General features: G+C 49.5%; 1 protein-coding gene across 2 annotated transcripts; it reads right to left on the bottom strand.

The window, feature by feature from the left end:
• Positions 1–4,059: 4,059 nt before the first annotated feature.
• TMEM214 (transmembrane protein 214) lies at positions 4,060–12,937 on the bottom strand. Of its 2 annotated transcripts, XM_016129076.2 has the most exons (17): positions 12,755–12,937; positions 11,606–11,805; positions 10,900–11,050; positions 10,464–10,598; positions 10,141–10,223; positions 9,597–9,702; positions 9,406–9,487; positions 9,036–9,137; positions 8,522–8,663; positions 8,023–8,114; positions 7,688–7,736; positions 7,379–7,492; positions 7,036–7,153; positions 6,372–6,468; positions 6,012–6,180; positions 5,715–5,854; positions 4,060–5,495 (listed from the first exon to the last, which is right to left on the bottom strand). In XM_016129076.2, the coding sequence occupies exons 1-17, from the start codon at positions 12,897–12,899 to the stop codon at positions 5,369–5,371; spliced, it is 2,052 nt and encodes a 683-aa protein (XP_015984562.2). In that variant the 5' UTR covers positions 12,900–12,937; the 3' UTR covers positions 4,060–5,368. The 2 variants fall into 2 exon arrangements, with proteins under 2 accessions (XP_015984562.2, XP_015984563.2); XM_016129077.2 differs by lacking the exon at positions 12,755–12,937 and having other exon boundaries at positions 10,900–11,135; positions 11,606–11,717.
• Positions 12,938–14,174: the final 1,237 nt, after the last annotated feature.

Raw genomic sequence — 14,174 nt, 5'->3', positions numbered from 1 at the left:
GTGCAAGCTTCCCAGCCCTAGACGTAGGAAACACGGGCAGTACGTGTTTCCCTTCCATTTCCCTTCTTTCTACAAACACCCCCCACCTCCACCCGACGCAGTGGCTTTATAGGATTGCGGACGCTTAGAGATACCGTCGGCAGCCCTGAGCTTCTGCACCGCATTGTCCAGGGGGCCGGTACGCACACGGGCTCTACAATCGCAGGCACAAGTCCAGTCTGCAGAGCAAATAGCTTTTGCTCTTTGCACTCCACATTTCCCTTCGGTCCTCCGAGGGCGTCAATAAAATCCTACTGCTCTCCTGATGTGAAGGATATTCATTCATTCAGCTGGTTAACCAACGTTTTGTAAGAATCTGTTTGTTCTGAATAGGGCGAGAAAGACACAAACCACGGAGCTGCTGGAAGCTTGCAGGGTAGCGTGGGACCCGGCCGCGCCTAAACCCTGCGGTGCTGGACTGGCTGGCCCGGCGGGAGCGGGACCCTGAGCAGCGCGTCCTCTCGGCGCGCGCCACTACTTAGCTCACATTTTCACCCTCACTCCTTGCGCCTGCAAAGGCAGCCCGCAATCCTTTGCCCACCAGAAGCTTCCCGGGGTTTTAAAAACAAAGAAACCAACCTAAAACCCAACTCCTCTGTGAAGGCTCGCTTGGTGGTCTGGAGGGGTGGGTGTGCGAGGAGACCTGGTCTCCATTTCCAGCTCTGCGGCCAACTGCCAGGGCTGCCTGGAGTCACAGTTGCCTTGGTTTCAAAACCCTTGCAGCTCCGACGTTTTAAGTGTTCTCTCAGGCTGAGCTTTAAATCCTAGGTCTCTGATGTCATTTTGCACAGCAGTCTTTGCGCCCACCCACAAGGCAGGAGGTTAACATCTTGGTTTAACTTCATTCTATTGCTGCAAACGTTACCTTTGTGCCCCAGAGCTTTTGCTTGGGAGTGTGTTTTTTTTTTAGCATGGTGTTTAGCATTCTCTTTGGGGTGGAGGATGAGTGTGTGTCTGGGAAGCACAACGCATTCATTCATTCATTCATTTTTGAGGGAAAATTCATACAATTAACAATTTTTAAGTATGAACAATCTATCTAGTTTCAAAAATGTTTTTTTAACCACCCTGGAACACCCCCTACCCTTGAAGCAATTACTCCCCACCACCGTCCCCTTGCAACCACTAATCTGCTATGGATTTGCCCTTTATGGAGATCTTATATAAATCATAAAATATGTAGCCTTTTGTGTCTGATTTTTTTTTACTAATAATGTTTTTGAGACTCATCCAATTGTAGCATGTACCAGTACTTCCTTTTCATGGCTGAATAATATTCACTTGTATGGCTATACTACTTTGTTTATCCATATGTTTATTTTGATAGACATGGGCTATTTCTACCTTTTGGCCTTTATGAATAATAGTGCTATAAACATTCATGTACCAGTTTCTGTGTGATATGTTTTCATTTCTCTTGGGTATATATCTAGTAAAGGAATTGCTGGGTTTTACGGTAATTATGTATTTAACTCTTTGAGGAACTGCTAAACTGTTTTTCAGTGTCTGATCTATTTTACATTTCCACCAGCAATGTAGGAGGGGTCCAATTCCTCCACATCCTTGCAGATACTCTGTTTTTGTATTTTTTATTATAGCCAAGATTTCAATAAATTTGGCCCAATTAAGTATTTTCCTATCATTAAGATCCTTTGAAATCATTGAATAGCCATTTCCCGTCCTTTGGTTTTACTACAGTTTACTGAAATATTCATCTTATTGTTGGACATAGTTTATATCCAAATTTTCATTGTTAAAACTGCTATCGTAAATGTTCTGGTACATAAATCTTTGTCCATATTTCTGTTTACTTCTCTGTTCTCCAGAATATATTTTTAGGAGCTGAATTACTTGGTAAAATAGTATGAAACTTTTAAGACTTTTGATAACTATTACCAAAATACGTCCCAGAAACATCATACCAATTTCTATTACAGCATTCACTGAGTATGTTATCATTTGCATTTCTTTTATGAATTCTTTTATCCATATTTTTGTTTTAACATCTTATTGAATTGTAAGAGTTTTTTAATGTTAAGGATGCCTTTCTAAGCTCAGAAAGGAAACAAAGGCCTTGATCAACACATCAGCTCGACCTGACATACACAGAACATCCCACCCGACAGCAGAATACACAATCTTCTCAAGCACGTGGAACATTCTCCAGGATTGCTCATGTTAGATTACAAGCCTCAATAAATTTTAAAATGGTTTAAATCATACAAAGTATTATTAATGTAAATGGCAAGCTTTGGGTGATAGTGATATGTCAGTGTAAGCTCACTGATGTTAACAGTGGGAGAGGTTGTGTGAGGGGCAGGGATTATATACTTTTCGGTCAACTTTGATGTGAATTTTAAACTGATCTAAAAAATTAAGCTTATTAAAATTAAATCATGTGATGACACAGTAAAAAAAAAAAATTATACCAAGGCATTTCCCAAAACATGTCTGAACTCAATGTTTTTAATAGGTAGAATATTCAATACTCAACCAATACTCACTCATACCCTGAACAGTGGAAGCTCCCCTCTGCTCCAATTCTTTCTTATACCTCAAATCTGGGGCAATGAAACTGTCCAGTAAAAACAGAATACCACATAGGGAAAAGCAAGGTCCTTTACCCCTCAAGCCCTTTTGGGAGCAGGACCATGAAGAGTATGTAGAAAACAGATAGCTCACTTTTAAGTGTTACTTAAATCCAAACTCCCTTAGAAGACATTAAAATGGCAAAGTTGTCTAATCCTTGAAATTTCTGTGTAATTGACCACTGGGTTATTCTGGAATAGGGCAGGGAAGGCATGCCCATCTCTGTGGGAATCGCTCCACCCCTTTGGGGTGGTGCCATTTGAGAATGGACCAGCAATGCTGTGTGTGAGCCCAGCAACATTATCTGCCTGGAGGAGATACTATCTACCCACAAGTCAGGCTGGCCCGTCAAGTTGGGCTTCTCTAAAGCTGTAGGTGTAAACTGAGTACAAATAACCAGAGGAATCTGGAAACACGCTTCAAGACTTAGAAAAATGGAAAGAATTGTTTCAAATGAGTCATGTGATATAATCTGCAGGTCCACACAGAATTGGTAATAACTAAAGTTAGTATAATCATACAACTGCAGTTTTATGGTATGTTATCTGTAGAACTCCAGCTGGGTGTGCAAAGTCATGATGTCCAGATGTGACACTCTTGAGGTGTCAGTTTACGTGTTCTTCAAATAACACCAAAAGTCACTGGCCCCTGTGAGCGTCAGAGTGTACTCTACAAGACCACACTGGTTTAACTCATTGGTTCAGTTTGGATGTTTTCGGCAAAAATGAAACATCTGGATGTCTGGCTTAGCTTTAATGGACATTGGTACAGTGCTGGCCTATTCCTCTGACAGAAAAATTCCGGACAATTCTAATCATTGTGAAACCAACTGCATGTCAAATAAAACCAATTCAAGTGTCACTGTCGTTGAGAGACTGTGGAGACCCCAATTAATCCTCTTTCAACTTGCCTTGAATACAGGCCAGTTCCAAGAATTCACTGTTCTTAAGAACTGACCATCTGTTTCTGACCGGTGAAGAATTGAGAAAATAGAACATGTCTTAGACCCTTGGACAGTCCCGCCTAGCAGTCCTAAACCAGGGCTCTTTGCCAGGCAGGGTTTCTTTTTTTCTGGGAAAAATGGTCATGGCTAAGTACTACTAGGAGAACAAGGTTCTTCCCAGTGTGTGCTGCTTAATTCCCAAGATAACATAGTTCCATCCTAACAGGGAAAGGGAACAAAAACGTGATGCCGTATTTATGACCTTACTTTGTGCCAAGATTTTCCTATGCTTGCTACTTCACCATCTTACCACTGGAAAACGGAGGCAGCCTGTCAGGGCAGCACATTCAATAAAAAGTGGTAGCTGGGCATCATTGCTGCTGGTTATCTCAGGTGTTCACGATGGTACAGAAACCAACCACTGGAAGTTGGAGTGGGCAGTGCACCTCTAACATTCAAGGAAAGAAACTTGAAGTGAGAGCCGAAACTCATGCAGTTATGACACTATAATTTCAAGTCAAAAATTAAAAGGGACTTTGGTGATAAACCTTTAATCGTGTATCTCCTGGAGTTCTAAATCTCTCACTGCCTTAGAAAAACAAACCAATTAATAAATTAAGTTCCTAGCAAGAAAGACGTTATCCCTGATCGCTGGCCAAGAACTCCCCTAGGAGACTCTCTCCCCTGCTTTTCCGAGTAAAGAATACTCAAGTTGTCAAGGCAAATCACAAGTGGGACACAGATCACAGTGACAAGTGGGACAATACGATAGGGGAGCAAGAGGAGCGTATCTAGAACCCTTAATAGGCCCAAGTTTAGAATGATGGGTGTGGGCTTTCCTTGCCAGCTCAATTACAGCTGGTGGCTATAACCCCCAGGAGGGGCGGGGCCTACGGAAAACACACAGGCGCCCATGCCCATATTCTGTTGTCCCGTCTACAACTATGGGAATTCCTGTATGAGGACGCAGAGAGGAAAGCTAGAAACCAAATGTGTCCTTTATTCCACCTAATAGACACACATAGGAGCCATATGCTGAATCCTGTCTTAACAGGCTGCTGGAAGGTTCCCTGGGCTCTTCTCTCCAGAGACATGGTAGGGGTGGGCAGTGGAGAGGAACTGAACTTTGAGGCAGAACTCCCCACCCCTCTCCAGTGCTGGCACTGAAGGGGAATGGAGTGTGAGAAAGTGGGATCACGATGGAGGGGGCAGTGAGGGGCCTCGACGGACCTAAGCTGGGTATTCTGGGGTGAGAGGTTTTTCCTTCCAACCCTCTATGTCCCATAGTTGTAGACTGACAGGCACACCCAGCCTGTGGGTACAGGTGGAGCTGTGTTGCTCACTGTGGTGCTGTATTCTCCCAGAAGTCCCTTTCCTTTTTCTGCTGTAGTTAAAGTTTGGGAGCAGAAATTATTCATCAGAAGAACGCGGAAACCACTTGCTTGAATCCCACCTTTCTGAAGATGAGCTGTTTGGGGTTTCAGAAATGAAATGGAAGGAAGTGGACAGCAGGAGAGAAAAAAACAAGGCTACCAAGCCCAAGGACAGAGGCTGGGGGCTATGTGCAATGGGGCCAGAGAAGTGTTCAGTGGAATCGGGGGTAGCAGGCTGAGATACCCCTGGGCTCAAGTCACTACCAAAGATGGAAGAACTGGGGCAGAGGCAACAAGCCACTTGCCTAGGAGACAGAACTCAGGCACCAAGTAGAAAAGACCCCACAGAGAACTACTCCTTTATGCCCCCAGCAGTTTCAGATGGCCTGCTCCAGTCGAAGCCCAGGGGCCAGGGAGGCAGGGTCTATTGCTGGGATATCATAGCAAGTGCCCAGTCCAAGAAAGCCACTGTGACATCCTGCAGGCAGAGCCAGGTCCAGTGGGCAGCCTCACTGAGCTGTGTCTTCACGCAGTCCCAGGTCACCTCGCCTCTGGGAGGAAAGCAGAACATTGGCGGGGGTTAGGAAGCAGTGGTGTGCAGCTGTGTCAGGTCACAAGTTTGCAGCTTAGATCCCTAACTGCACACCAGAGTGGCAGAGGGCTGAACAAGGGCCAGGGCTGAGTGAGAGACTCAACAGAGAAGCCTTGTCCCTGGAGAAAGGGCATGGGGCCACTGGGGCTCCTGCTGGAGCCCTGGATGGGGGTCTCACCTGCACGCCTCGTGGCAGTGATGCTGGGCCCGGGCCAAGGCCTCAAGCAGCATGTGCCACAACGGCAGCAGCACGGTTTTGTAGAGAAGCAGGAACAGCCCCCTCACAGAATGGAGCAGCTGGTTCAGGGCATCAGGGAGCTGGAGATGGAGCCAGACCATGGAGAACAGTTGGGATTAAAATGCCTGGAAAACGCATCCCGGCCCTGAGGGCCCAGTGCATGCAGGGTTGCACCTTCCCAAGAACTCAGCCCTTGGGGAGAACAGCCCTTCTTGGACCTTCCTGTCTCTGGCTTACCCCCTGGGAGAGGCTGGTGAGACTGTCACCAAAACAGGCAACGTGGGAGGCACAGTGGGCAGAAAGGAAGCTGACTGTGGTATTGATGTGGGCCCAGGCCAGCTGCAAGCTAGGCCTCGTCATGGACAGCAGCTGGGAGCCCCAGGCTGGTAATGTCTCCTTTAGCCAGCTGTAGAAGACAGGGGGAGAGAAGCAGGCTGAGTTTCCTCAGGCAGCTTGGCTCCCTAAGAATCGGTGGGGGAAGGGAGGCCTTGGAAAAGGAAAACCACGATCACTTCCCACTGTCAATGTTGTCACCACCCTGAACACCGAAGCCTTCTCTCTCCCCTCTCCTTCCTCCCCTTCCTGGAAGGTACTCACCTGTAGCACTGCAGGCTGTAGGAGTAGATCTTGGCACATGCTTGTTGGCCAGCAGGCAAGAAACCAGATGACTGAAGCAACCGGCCAGAAAGGGAGGCTGAGTAGAGAGGGCCTCTGGTGAGCAGGGAGGGGAGGAAGGGAGGGACTGGGCAGACAAATACTACAGGTTTCAGAGCAGGCCCAGTGAGGGAAAGGGCAGAACTTAAGTGTGCTCACGGGGCTGCAGAGAATGCTTGGCAGGAGGGATGCAGGCCCAGGAAGCTGAGTCCATTTCTCCTGCTGGGCCAGGTGAGCAGGGATGGTGCAGCCAGGTAGAGCCCTGGACTTAGGCATCAGAAAGCCTCAGGTTTGGGATCTGCCCTTCTACCTACCCGCTGTAATCTTAAAGTAATTGATAAATCTTTCTGAGCCTCAATTTCCCCAGGAATTAAAAAGGATATAACACCTGCTTAAATGAGACCATGAACATGCAAATATTTCTCTACTGCAAAGCTCTAGTTCAATCTGAAGTGGTAATGTCATAGCTGTGGACACAAAACTCTGTCTGAAAAGTGTCTGTTCTGCAGCATCTAGGGAAAAGCCTGTGCGTGCTGGGAACAGGGTGATACATCTTGCTCTATGCCCCACCTCCATGTATCTCCCTTGCAAGCCAATCCTTGCTTACCCTGGAAAGAGCTGTGTGACCGGAAGTCATAGCACAGGAAACCTATGGCAAAGATTAGCACCAACAGGAGTAGCTGTTTCCAGGGCAGCTGGCAGCCCCGAGTCTGCTGCAACAGATCCTAGGAGGAGAGGGAGTAGATCAGAAGGGAGAGGGGCTGGTCTTTCCTCCTAAGGCAGACCTCAAGCTAGGCCTCCTAGGAGGAGGGACAAGCCTTCACATGACCCTAGAGGTAGCGAGGGCTCCAGGGACAGTTGCAGCAGGAATGTGATACAGGCCCACCCAGGGTGTGCCAAGACAGAGATGTGCAACAGTTTGTGGGTTGGGGAGAGCTGGGTGCTGGCACCTTGCAGGCCGTATCACAGGTGATGACATCATGATTGTTACAGTTGCCTTTCCTTAGCAGCTCCTGATTGGTAAGCTTGAAGGACTGAATGGTTTCTTGCAAAAACCTCCGTGTCTATAGGATAAAAAACATCTGGATTGAGAATGTAAGATTTGGCCCACGAGGGAACTCGGAGCCTCCACCATGCTTCATTTTCCATGCCAAATGTACTAACAGAGTACCTTCTCAAGGAAGGGGGAACAGTGGCTGAGGGGTACAAATCCATAACCCCGAGAAGGCTGAGCCTGCCATGTTCTCCCAGCTCCTCACCTTCTTAGGAATCCGCTCCCAGGACCTGAGCAAATGCTTCAGCAGCAGGCTGCAGAGAAAGCACAACCCCTTCCAGTCAGGGGGCCCACTTGGCCCCTCCCATCCTCCATTTGGCCCCAACTCCTTCGGCTCTCTCTCCAGCCCCCACCTGCAGAGCAGCAGCTTCCTAGAGGCCTCCCAGCAATGTTCCCACTCAATTTGAGAGGCATGAATCCAAATAACAATGACAAATGTTCCCCTTCTGCTTCTAGGACAGAGACAGGCTGGGAAGCATAAACTAAGGCTTCTCGGTGTGGATCAGCGGCACGTGACCCCAGCCCCTCCCCCCAACCTGCCTGGATTGTGACAGGTGCTTAGGGTACAGCTGCCTCCAGACGCTGGCACTGAGGGGGTCCACCATCAAGCACTCAGTCAGGCTGCTCAGGAGCTGCAGAGGAGAGGGAGACACTGCTGGGGCACGGGGTTAGTGGAGTGGGAGAGCACCGGGGGGAATCCCTTTTCCTATGCGAGCTACAAAGTCAACACACCCACCCTAAGGGATTGTGCCCAGACCCTGGAAATTGCTGAGAGGCTGGGGTTCCCAAGCTAGACCTTGAGCTCAAAGATCACTCATCTGCAAGGGGCAGAACATCAGAGACAGACAGACCTCAATGTACTGTCCTCTCAGCTCTGTTCTCGCGGGTAGAGCATAAGGGAGTGGGGCAGGAGGCTGTCAGGAGTGTGTGAAGGGATGCACAGCAAATGGGTCCATGAAAGCAGGGCCTTTGTCAGCAGACAGGGACCTCTGCAGCTGGCCGCTGGAAGGGAAAACGGAGCCTCCCACCACTTCCTCACCTCTTTCTTCATCTCAGAAGGGCAGTTGGGGGTGGCTCTCGACAGGAAGGAGGGGAAATAGGTATGCAGGGTGGATTCCGGCTTTGCCCCAAACGCCAGCACCTTCAGTCGGGGGTAGAGCTGACACAGCTGCTCCTGCAGGCTGGGGTGGGGGTGGGAGGAGAGCCAGGCATAGGCTCTGAATGGAGTTGTGCACTGTGCCCCTTCTGCCTGCCTCAGAGTCCACGACCGAGGAGAGGAGTCACTAACGGCCTCGCAATGGCTCTGAATCTTTCTAGACTAACAGACTCCTTGGAAAATCTATTAAAAGTCAAGCATCCTCGCCCCAGGAAAATGCCCATCTGCCAATCATTTGAGGGTCCATTTAACGTCAGGGGGTTTACTGATCTCTTGAATTTACAGGTTGAGAATCTCAGATCTAGGGTGGCTGGAGGAGAAGGGACAAGAATAGATTGCCTGCTCTTAACCTTCTGCTGGGATCCTTCACAACAGGTATGCCCCAGGGTGACCCTACCTGGGTGTCAGAGAGTTGTTGGGCATATAAGCAAAGTCCAGAAGTGGGAAGAAGTCCTTGGGGCCAATCATGCCAAAGCCCTTCGTGAGGTTAGGGTACATTCTGTTTGAGAAGAAAGAAACGGGCTTATTGGGGACCACTACCCAAGCCACGATCCCAGCTAAGACCAACAATAGGAAAAAGGGCATAAACTCTACCCCACTCCCTATCCCTTAATGGCTTCCTTCCTCACCATCACATTCTGAGTTGGGAGGAGGTGATTCCGATTTTCCTTACATTTTTGGACACTAGGATCCTAGCATCTCATTTTGCTGAAACAGCCACTTGGAGACACCCTGTGCCCTCCCCTTGGCATCCCCCCGCTACTCACAGGAACAGCCGATCCAGGTATGCAATGGCAAAGGCGGACAGGGACTTGATGCCCAGCACAGGCATCATGAACCCCAGCCACACTGTGGAGACAAAAGTCAGGGAGGAAGCCTCAGGCTCAGACCCACTGCGGGCACTGAAAAACTTCCTAGCTCCAAGACCATCCCTCTCTCTTCCCCACTGCCTTAATACCTTTTAGTCCCTCGGTGAGGCTCGCAAAACCTGCTTGACCCAGGGCCCACATGATGGTCAGACACTTTGCTGGTCGGTTCTGATGGGACCTCAGCAGTTCCAAGAACTGAGGAGACCAGGGGTAGGGAGGCAGGTTGGGATAGAGCAAAGCACCAGGAGCACCCCGAAAGCCAGGCAGAAAGAGAGCTGTCAACTGGGGGAAGGACAGGCTGAGGGACAGTGGAACACTGTGGGAGTGATTCAGAGCACGGGCTCTGGCATCAGACTGTGGCCTTCATCTACACTTGCCACTTACTAAATGACTGACTCTAAGAAAGTCATTGAATTCCTAGCGCGATCTTCTCATCTGGAAGTGGGAATAATGGCAATACCTGCCTTATATGTATACAAAGCAGACACACACTACATGCTAATACTGTCAGCTATTATGACTGGTCTTACAGGGCATTCCTCTAGCTCTTGATTGGATCCACTGTCCCTCTGGATTCTGCCCAGCTTCCCAAGTTCTAGACTCCTGGTGACCCCACCATCACCCTAAGCTCACCTTGCCTAGGTTGGTGGTGGCGATCTTGGGCTTGTCTTGCAGAATGGCCTGGATACAGATACGGTAACCATGTAGGGACTCCCCTGGAGAGACACATGTTCTCAGACCCACACACAGGAATTGGCATCCCAAACCTGAAATCTCTTTTGGCAGCTATGGGCCCAGAACCCAGGCCCTGAGTCCTCACTTCATTCTTCCTTTCCAAAAGTGTCAGGATTAACGTTTCTCTGCTGAAAACAGAACCACCCAGCCACTCTTAAAGGAGAAAAAAGGGAGTAGGTGCCCAAGATGGGGCTGGGCTATCTCTCGCAGGCCCTTCTCACCTGGTGTCTTATCCAGCTCTTGCAGCATGGTGAACAGACAGTGGTCAAAAAAGAGCTCCAGAGACCCCGCTGCCTTTGCCAGTAGCCCTCGGATGATTCCACGCAACTCCCGGCTCACCAGGCTGTAGGGATAATCTGGGGTGATAGGCCTCCACATGAGTGCTACAATCAGAGGCCTCTGCCAGCTCTGAGTACTCTGGTGTGCTCCCTGAGATTAGTGAGCGGAGGCAGGGGTTCCTGCACCTTGGCTTCCATCCTCCCTATCCCAATGAGGTCCTGAAACTTTCACAGCCATGATGAACTGAGAACGGCTCAAATCACCCACAGAAATCAGGACAGGTTAATTGGGCTCTGTTACTAAGTAACGTGCTTAAACACAACCCTTTCGGAATTTTCTTAAAACTTATCTGAGCTTGAGGGGTTTGGGAGAACTAACCGTGTGTATGCTGGCTTAGTGTGGGTTCGCTGAGAGGTGCTTGGAGCTTGTAATTGAGATAGCTGGCCAGATCCTTCAACCACACGGATGGGTTCCCAGAGAAAACACTCTGGCTCTTGTCCAGTTCCTTCTGCAGAGCTGCCACGTCCAGCTGCCAGGGACACAGGCCCCTCATGGTCAGTTGTGGGTGAGTTGTGAATGTAGAAAAATTGGGTAGAGGTGGGAAAATGGTTGAACTAGGTGGTGGTAGGAAGAACAAAGGGTTTCCACTTTTAAACATAAGTATACAGAATGCCACAATTTTGTTGCATCCAGATCTCTACAAAGTATAAGACAGCTAAAATTTCTGAGCTCAAGACCCAGTACTTTTAGGCCCTTCACGTGTTCAAGAGGAAAAACAAAGCACAAGATGCGAAATGAAAGATCACTGTTTCCATGGGATGAGAACCGTGAATGGTTTCTCTAACCCTTTCTGGTATCCATGAGTTTCAAGGCTCTCCTCTCCCTAATTTATGTTTCCCTCTAAACTTATTATCTTTTTATGCAAACATTCTAAGCCTTGGGGTTTCCATCCTTCCTTGAATGCCTCCTCTCAACCATCAGTGCCCCAAATCCCACAGGGCCCTCAGCTGCCTGTCCCCCTCCCACTCCTTTCAGCTTCTCTATATCTCAAGTCCTCCTCCTCTCCCCACCTAGGCACACTCACAGCTTTTAATGCCTCCTCCAGGCTGCGGAAGCGGCCTTGCTTCTGGTTTTGGTTGGCGAGGGTCGCCACCTTCTTAGTCTGCTTCTTGTTCCCGGGTTTCTTAGGCTCCACAGCAGGAGGTGGAACCTGCTCCTTATTCTGCTTCTTCATGATTTTCTCAAAGCCCCGTTCGTAAAGGGTGGTTGTCGTCTGGATCGGAGCTGCGGTGAAGACAGGTAGAGAAATGGGGGCCATCCTTGGGTCATGAGGGCCTCACAGGAACAGTGGTCCCTTCCCCCACACTGTCACCTAATTCATCACCAAGGAGTAGCGACCTCCAAGCCCCTCCTTGCTGTCTTGACTAGGGAGCAGGCCTGGGGCCCTCTGGGTTGCTTCTTCAGTCACCACAGCTCTTGAGTTCACGGGCTCTTTCTCAGAGATGAGGCATTTAATAATAAGCCGGAGTATGTGGGAACTAGTGAAAGGGTTAGAGACAGAGGGCTAGCTAGATTCTTGGGTAAAGGGTTATGAGTATGGGAGGTCAGGATTTTCCCACCTGGCTTCTATCCCAGTTCCTCGTGGTTCAGATGTGACAACTCTTTAATCAACAAGTGGCAAGCTTTCTCCATTCCTCCAAGAGACTGAGGAAACACGCTCACTTAGAACGAGACTTGGTGGGTGTCCAGAATGTGAGGTGGGTCATTTCTCCCACAGTTAGGCCTAGGGTCAGTCCTCCTCTTCCCCCATCTGCTAGTTAATAGAGGAGGCACCTTTGATACTGAACCAGAACGCCTCTTCCCAGCATTAGGTCACCTGCATGGAGGGGCAGGCTAGGACCTGGGAACAGCTGGTAGGGTGCGTGTGCAGTGAGCTGAACGTCCAGCACTGGAATCCTCCTCTCCACTAACACGTGATCCTAGGAGGCATCTAAGTTCACTGTGCCTCAGTTTACTCATCTGCGAGATGAGGACAGCCGGCCACCTCCCTCGCGCTGTCTACCTCCTGCGATGCTCGCAAGAGACAAGGCAAGGGTTGCGCTGGCTGAAAAGGGAGGAGCCGACTGGCAGTACAGCTCTCGCTTCGAGGTACCCGGGGTGTTGATTCTCTGGGCTCCGGCGGCTAGTCGCTACCACCCCAGTGGGACAGGCCGGGGGCCGGGTGGGTACTCACGGGTCAGGTCGTATTTCCATACTCCGTTCGCTTCCCCGAGCGCCCGGCGGTCCCCTCCGCCGCCTCGCCCGCTGCTGCCGGCCCCAGGACGCCTCCCCTTTTTCACCACCTCCCAGCGCCCCCCACCCGCCGTCTTGGACGCCATGGCTCCGACCCTCCCGCCACTGCCACCTCCCTGGCCTTTCCGGTCCCGAGCGGGTGCGCCGCGCTCTGCCACGTCTCTTCGCTGGGCCTCGCGACGCGTGACGCCACCCGCAAGGCAGCCTGGGACTCGTAGTCTTTCATTTTTTGCCCAGTTATTTCTAGAGAATGTTCGGGTTTGGGGGTCGGGGCTCCTTCGTAGCAAAAAGCATCCAGGCAAAGATGTTGAGGTGGGAGGCTGTACATTCAGCAGACTTTTAGTGAGGACCTACTGTGTGAAGGCAACTGCATTGGGTGACTTGATGGAAATTTAACTGTTTTCGGTTTTTCATTCCTTTCTTGTAGTGCTAGAAGGATGGAATGCACACAGGTCTCACCTCTGGGAAGAAACTGAAGATTCAATGCTTTCCTCCTTCGAGAAGTGTTCGTTTTTCTGTTGCTAGTCATTAAACTTGAGTTTAGTGGCCCATACAAACCTATTGTGAAGGAACAAGGAAGAGAATGAAGCTTGAGGGAAGAGGCAGTTTTTGGAGGGTGGAGAATGGAAGGTTCTTCTGATAGGAGGCAGAGAAAAGTCTGGAGGTCTAGGAAAGCCAGGGCTGTGTTTCCTCTTTTAGGCAATGAGAAAGAAATGGCTGTGGCTCCACCTGTCAGTCCCAAGTCCCAGATGTGGCAGGGAAGCAATGGGAAGCCCCAGATGTGAGGAAGCACACAAACAGGTTTCTGGTCAGATATTCACTCACTATCCTTGGAGGGCCTCCCACCGCGCATGTGGGCTTCCATCATGTGAGACCACACAGCTTGAAGCATCCCCACAGGGGAGGACGAGGGAAGGTGAAATGAAAGTAACTTATCACAATTAAGGAAATGTGCTGTTTCGTTTATACTCCTACTACACTTGAGGATGAGATTTGTACCTGCCATACTGAGGTACAAGGCGGTTCAATCTTTGTAGTAAGAACTAACAAGAGCCAAAATTCCTACAGGAGGGACAGCTTAGGAAGGAAATTAGAGAAGCCTTCCTGAAGGAGATGGTATTTGAGATAGGTCCTGAGAGATGAGAGAACTTTTATTGGTTGGGGCTTGGGACAGATGGAGAGAACAGGCCAGTTGTATGAACTTATTGATTTAAGCAAAGGCCTCAATGTGGGACACATCAGGGCAAGGCTGGGGAACTGAAAGTGGTTTAGTGTGACAGTGCTTAATGGGGTTTTGGAGGTGATGAGGTTGGAAAGGGGTCTGAGCCCATTTGCCATGGCTCTTGCCTGCCAAATTTTGA

The sequence above is a fragment of the Rousettus aegyptiacus genome, unplaced genomic scaffold, assembly GCF_014176215.1.
Source record: "Rousettus aegyptiacus isolate mRouAeg1 unplaced genomic scaffold, mRouAeg1.p scaffold_m13_p_7, whole genome shotgun sequence".
NCBI classification, from domain to species: domain Eukaryota; kingdom Metazoa; phylum Chordata; class Mammalia; order Chiroptera; family Pteropodidae; genus Rousettus; species Rousettus aegyptiacus.
This window is presented reverse-complemented; position numbering and strand designations above follow the sequence as displayed.

What these genes read in the sequence shown, in the direction of transcription:
- TMEM214 (XM_016129076.2), bottom strand. Translation starts at nt 12,899, where the DNA reads ATGGCGTCCAAGACGGCGGGTGGGGGGCGCTGGGAGGTGGTGAAAAAG. An exon ending in ATGGAAATACGACCTGACCC is followed by an intron (nt 11,806 to 12,754) that starts GTGAGTACCCAC and finishes TCTTCACCGCAG; the next exon opens with CTCCGATCCAGACGACAACC. An exon ending in TCACCAGCCTCTCCCAGGGG is followed by an intron (nt 5,855 to 6,011) that starts GTAAGCCAGAGA and finishes CTCCATCTCCAG; the next exon opens with CTCCCTGATGCCCTGAACCA.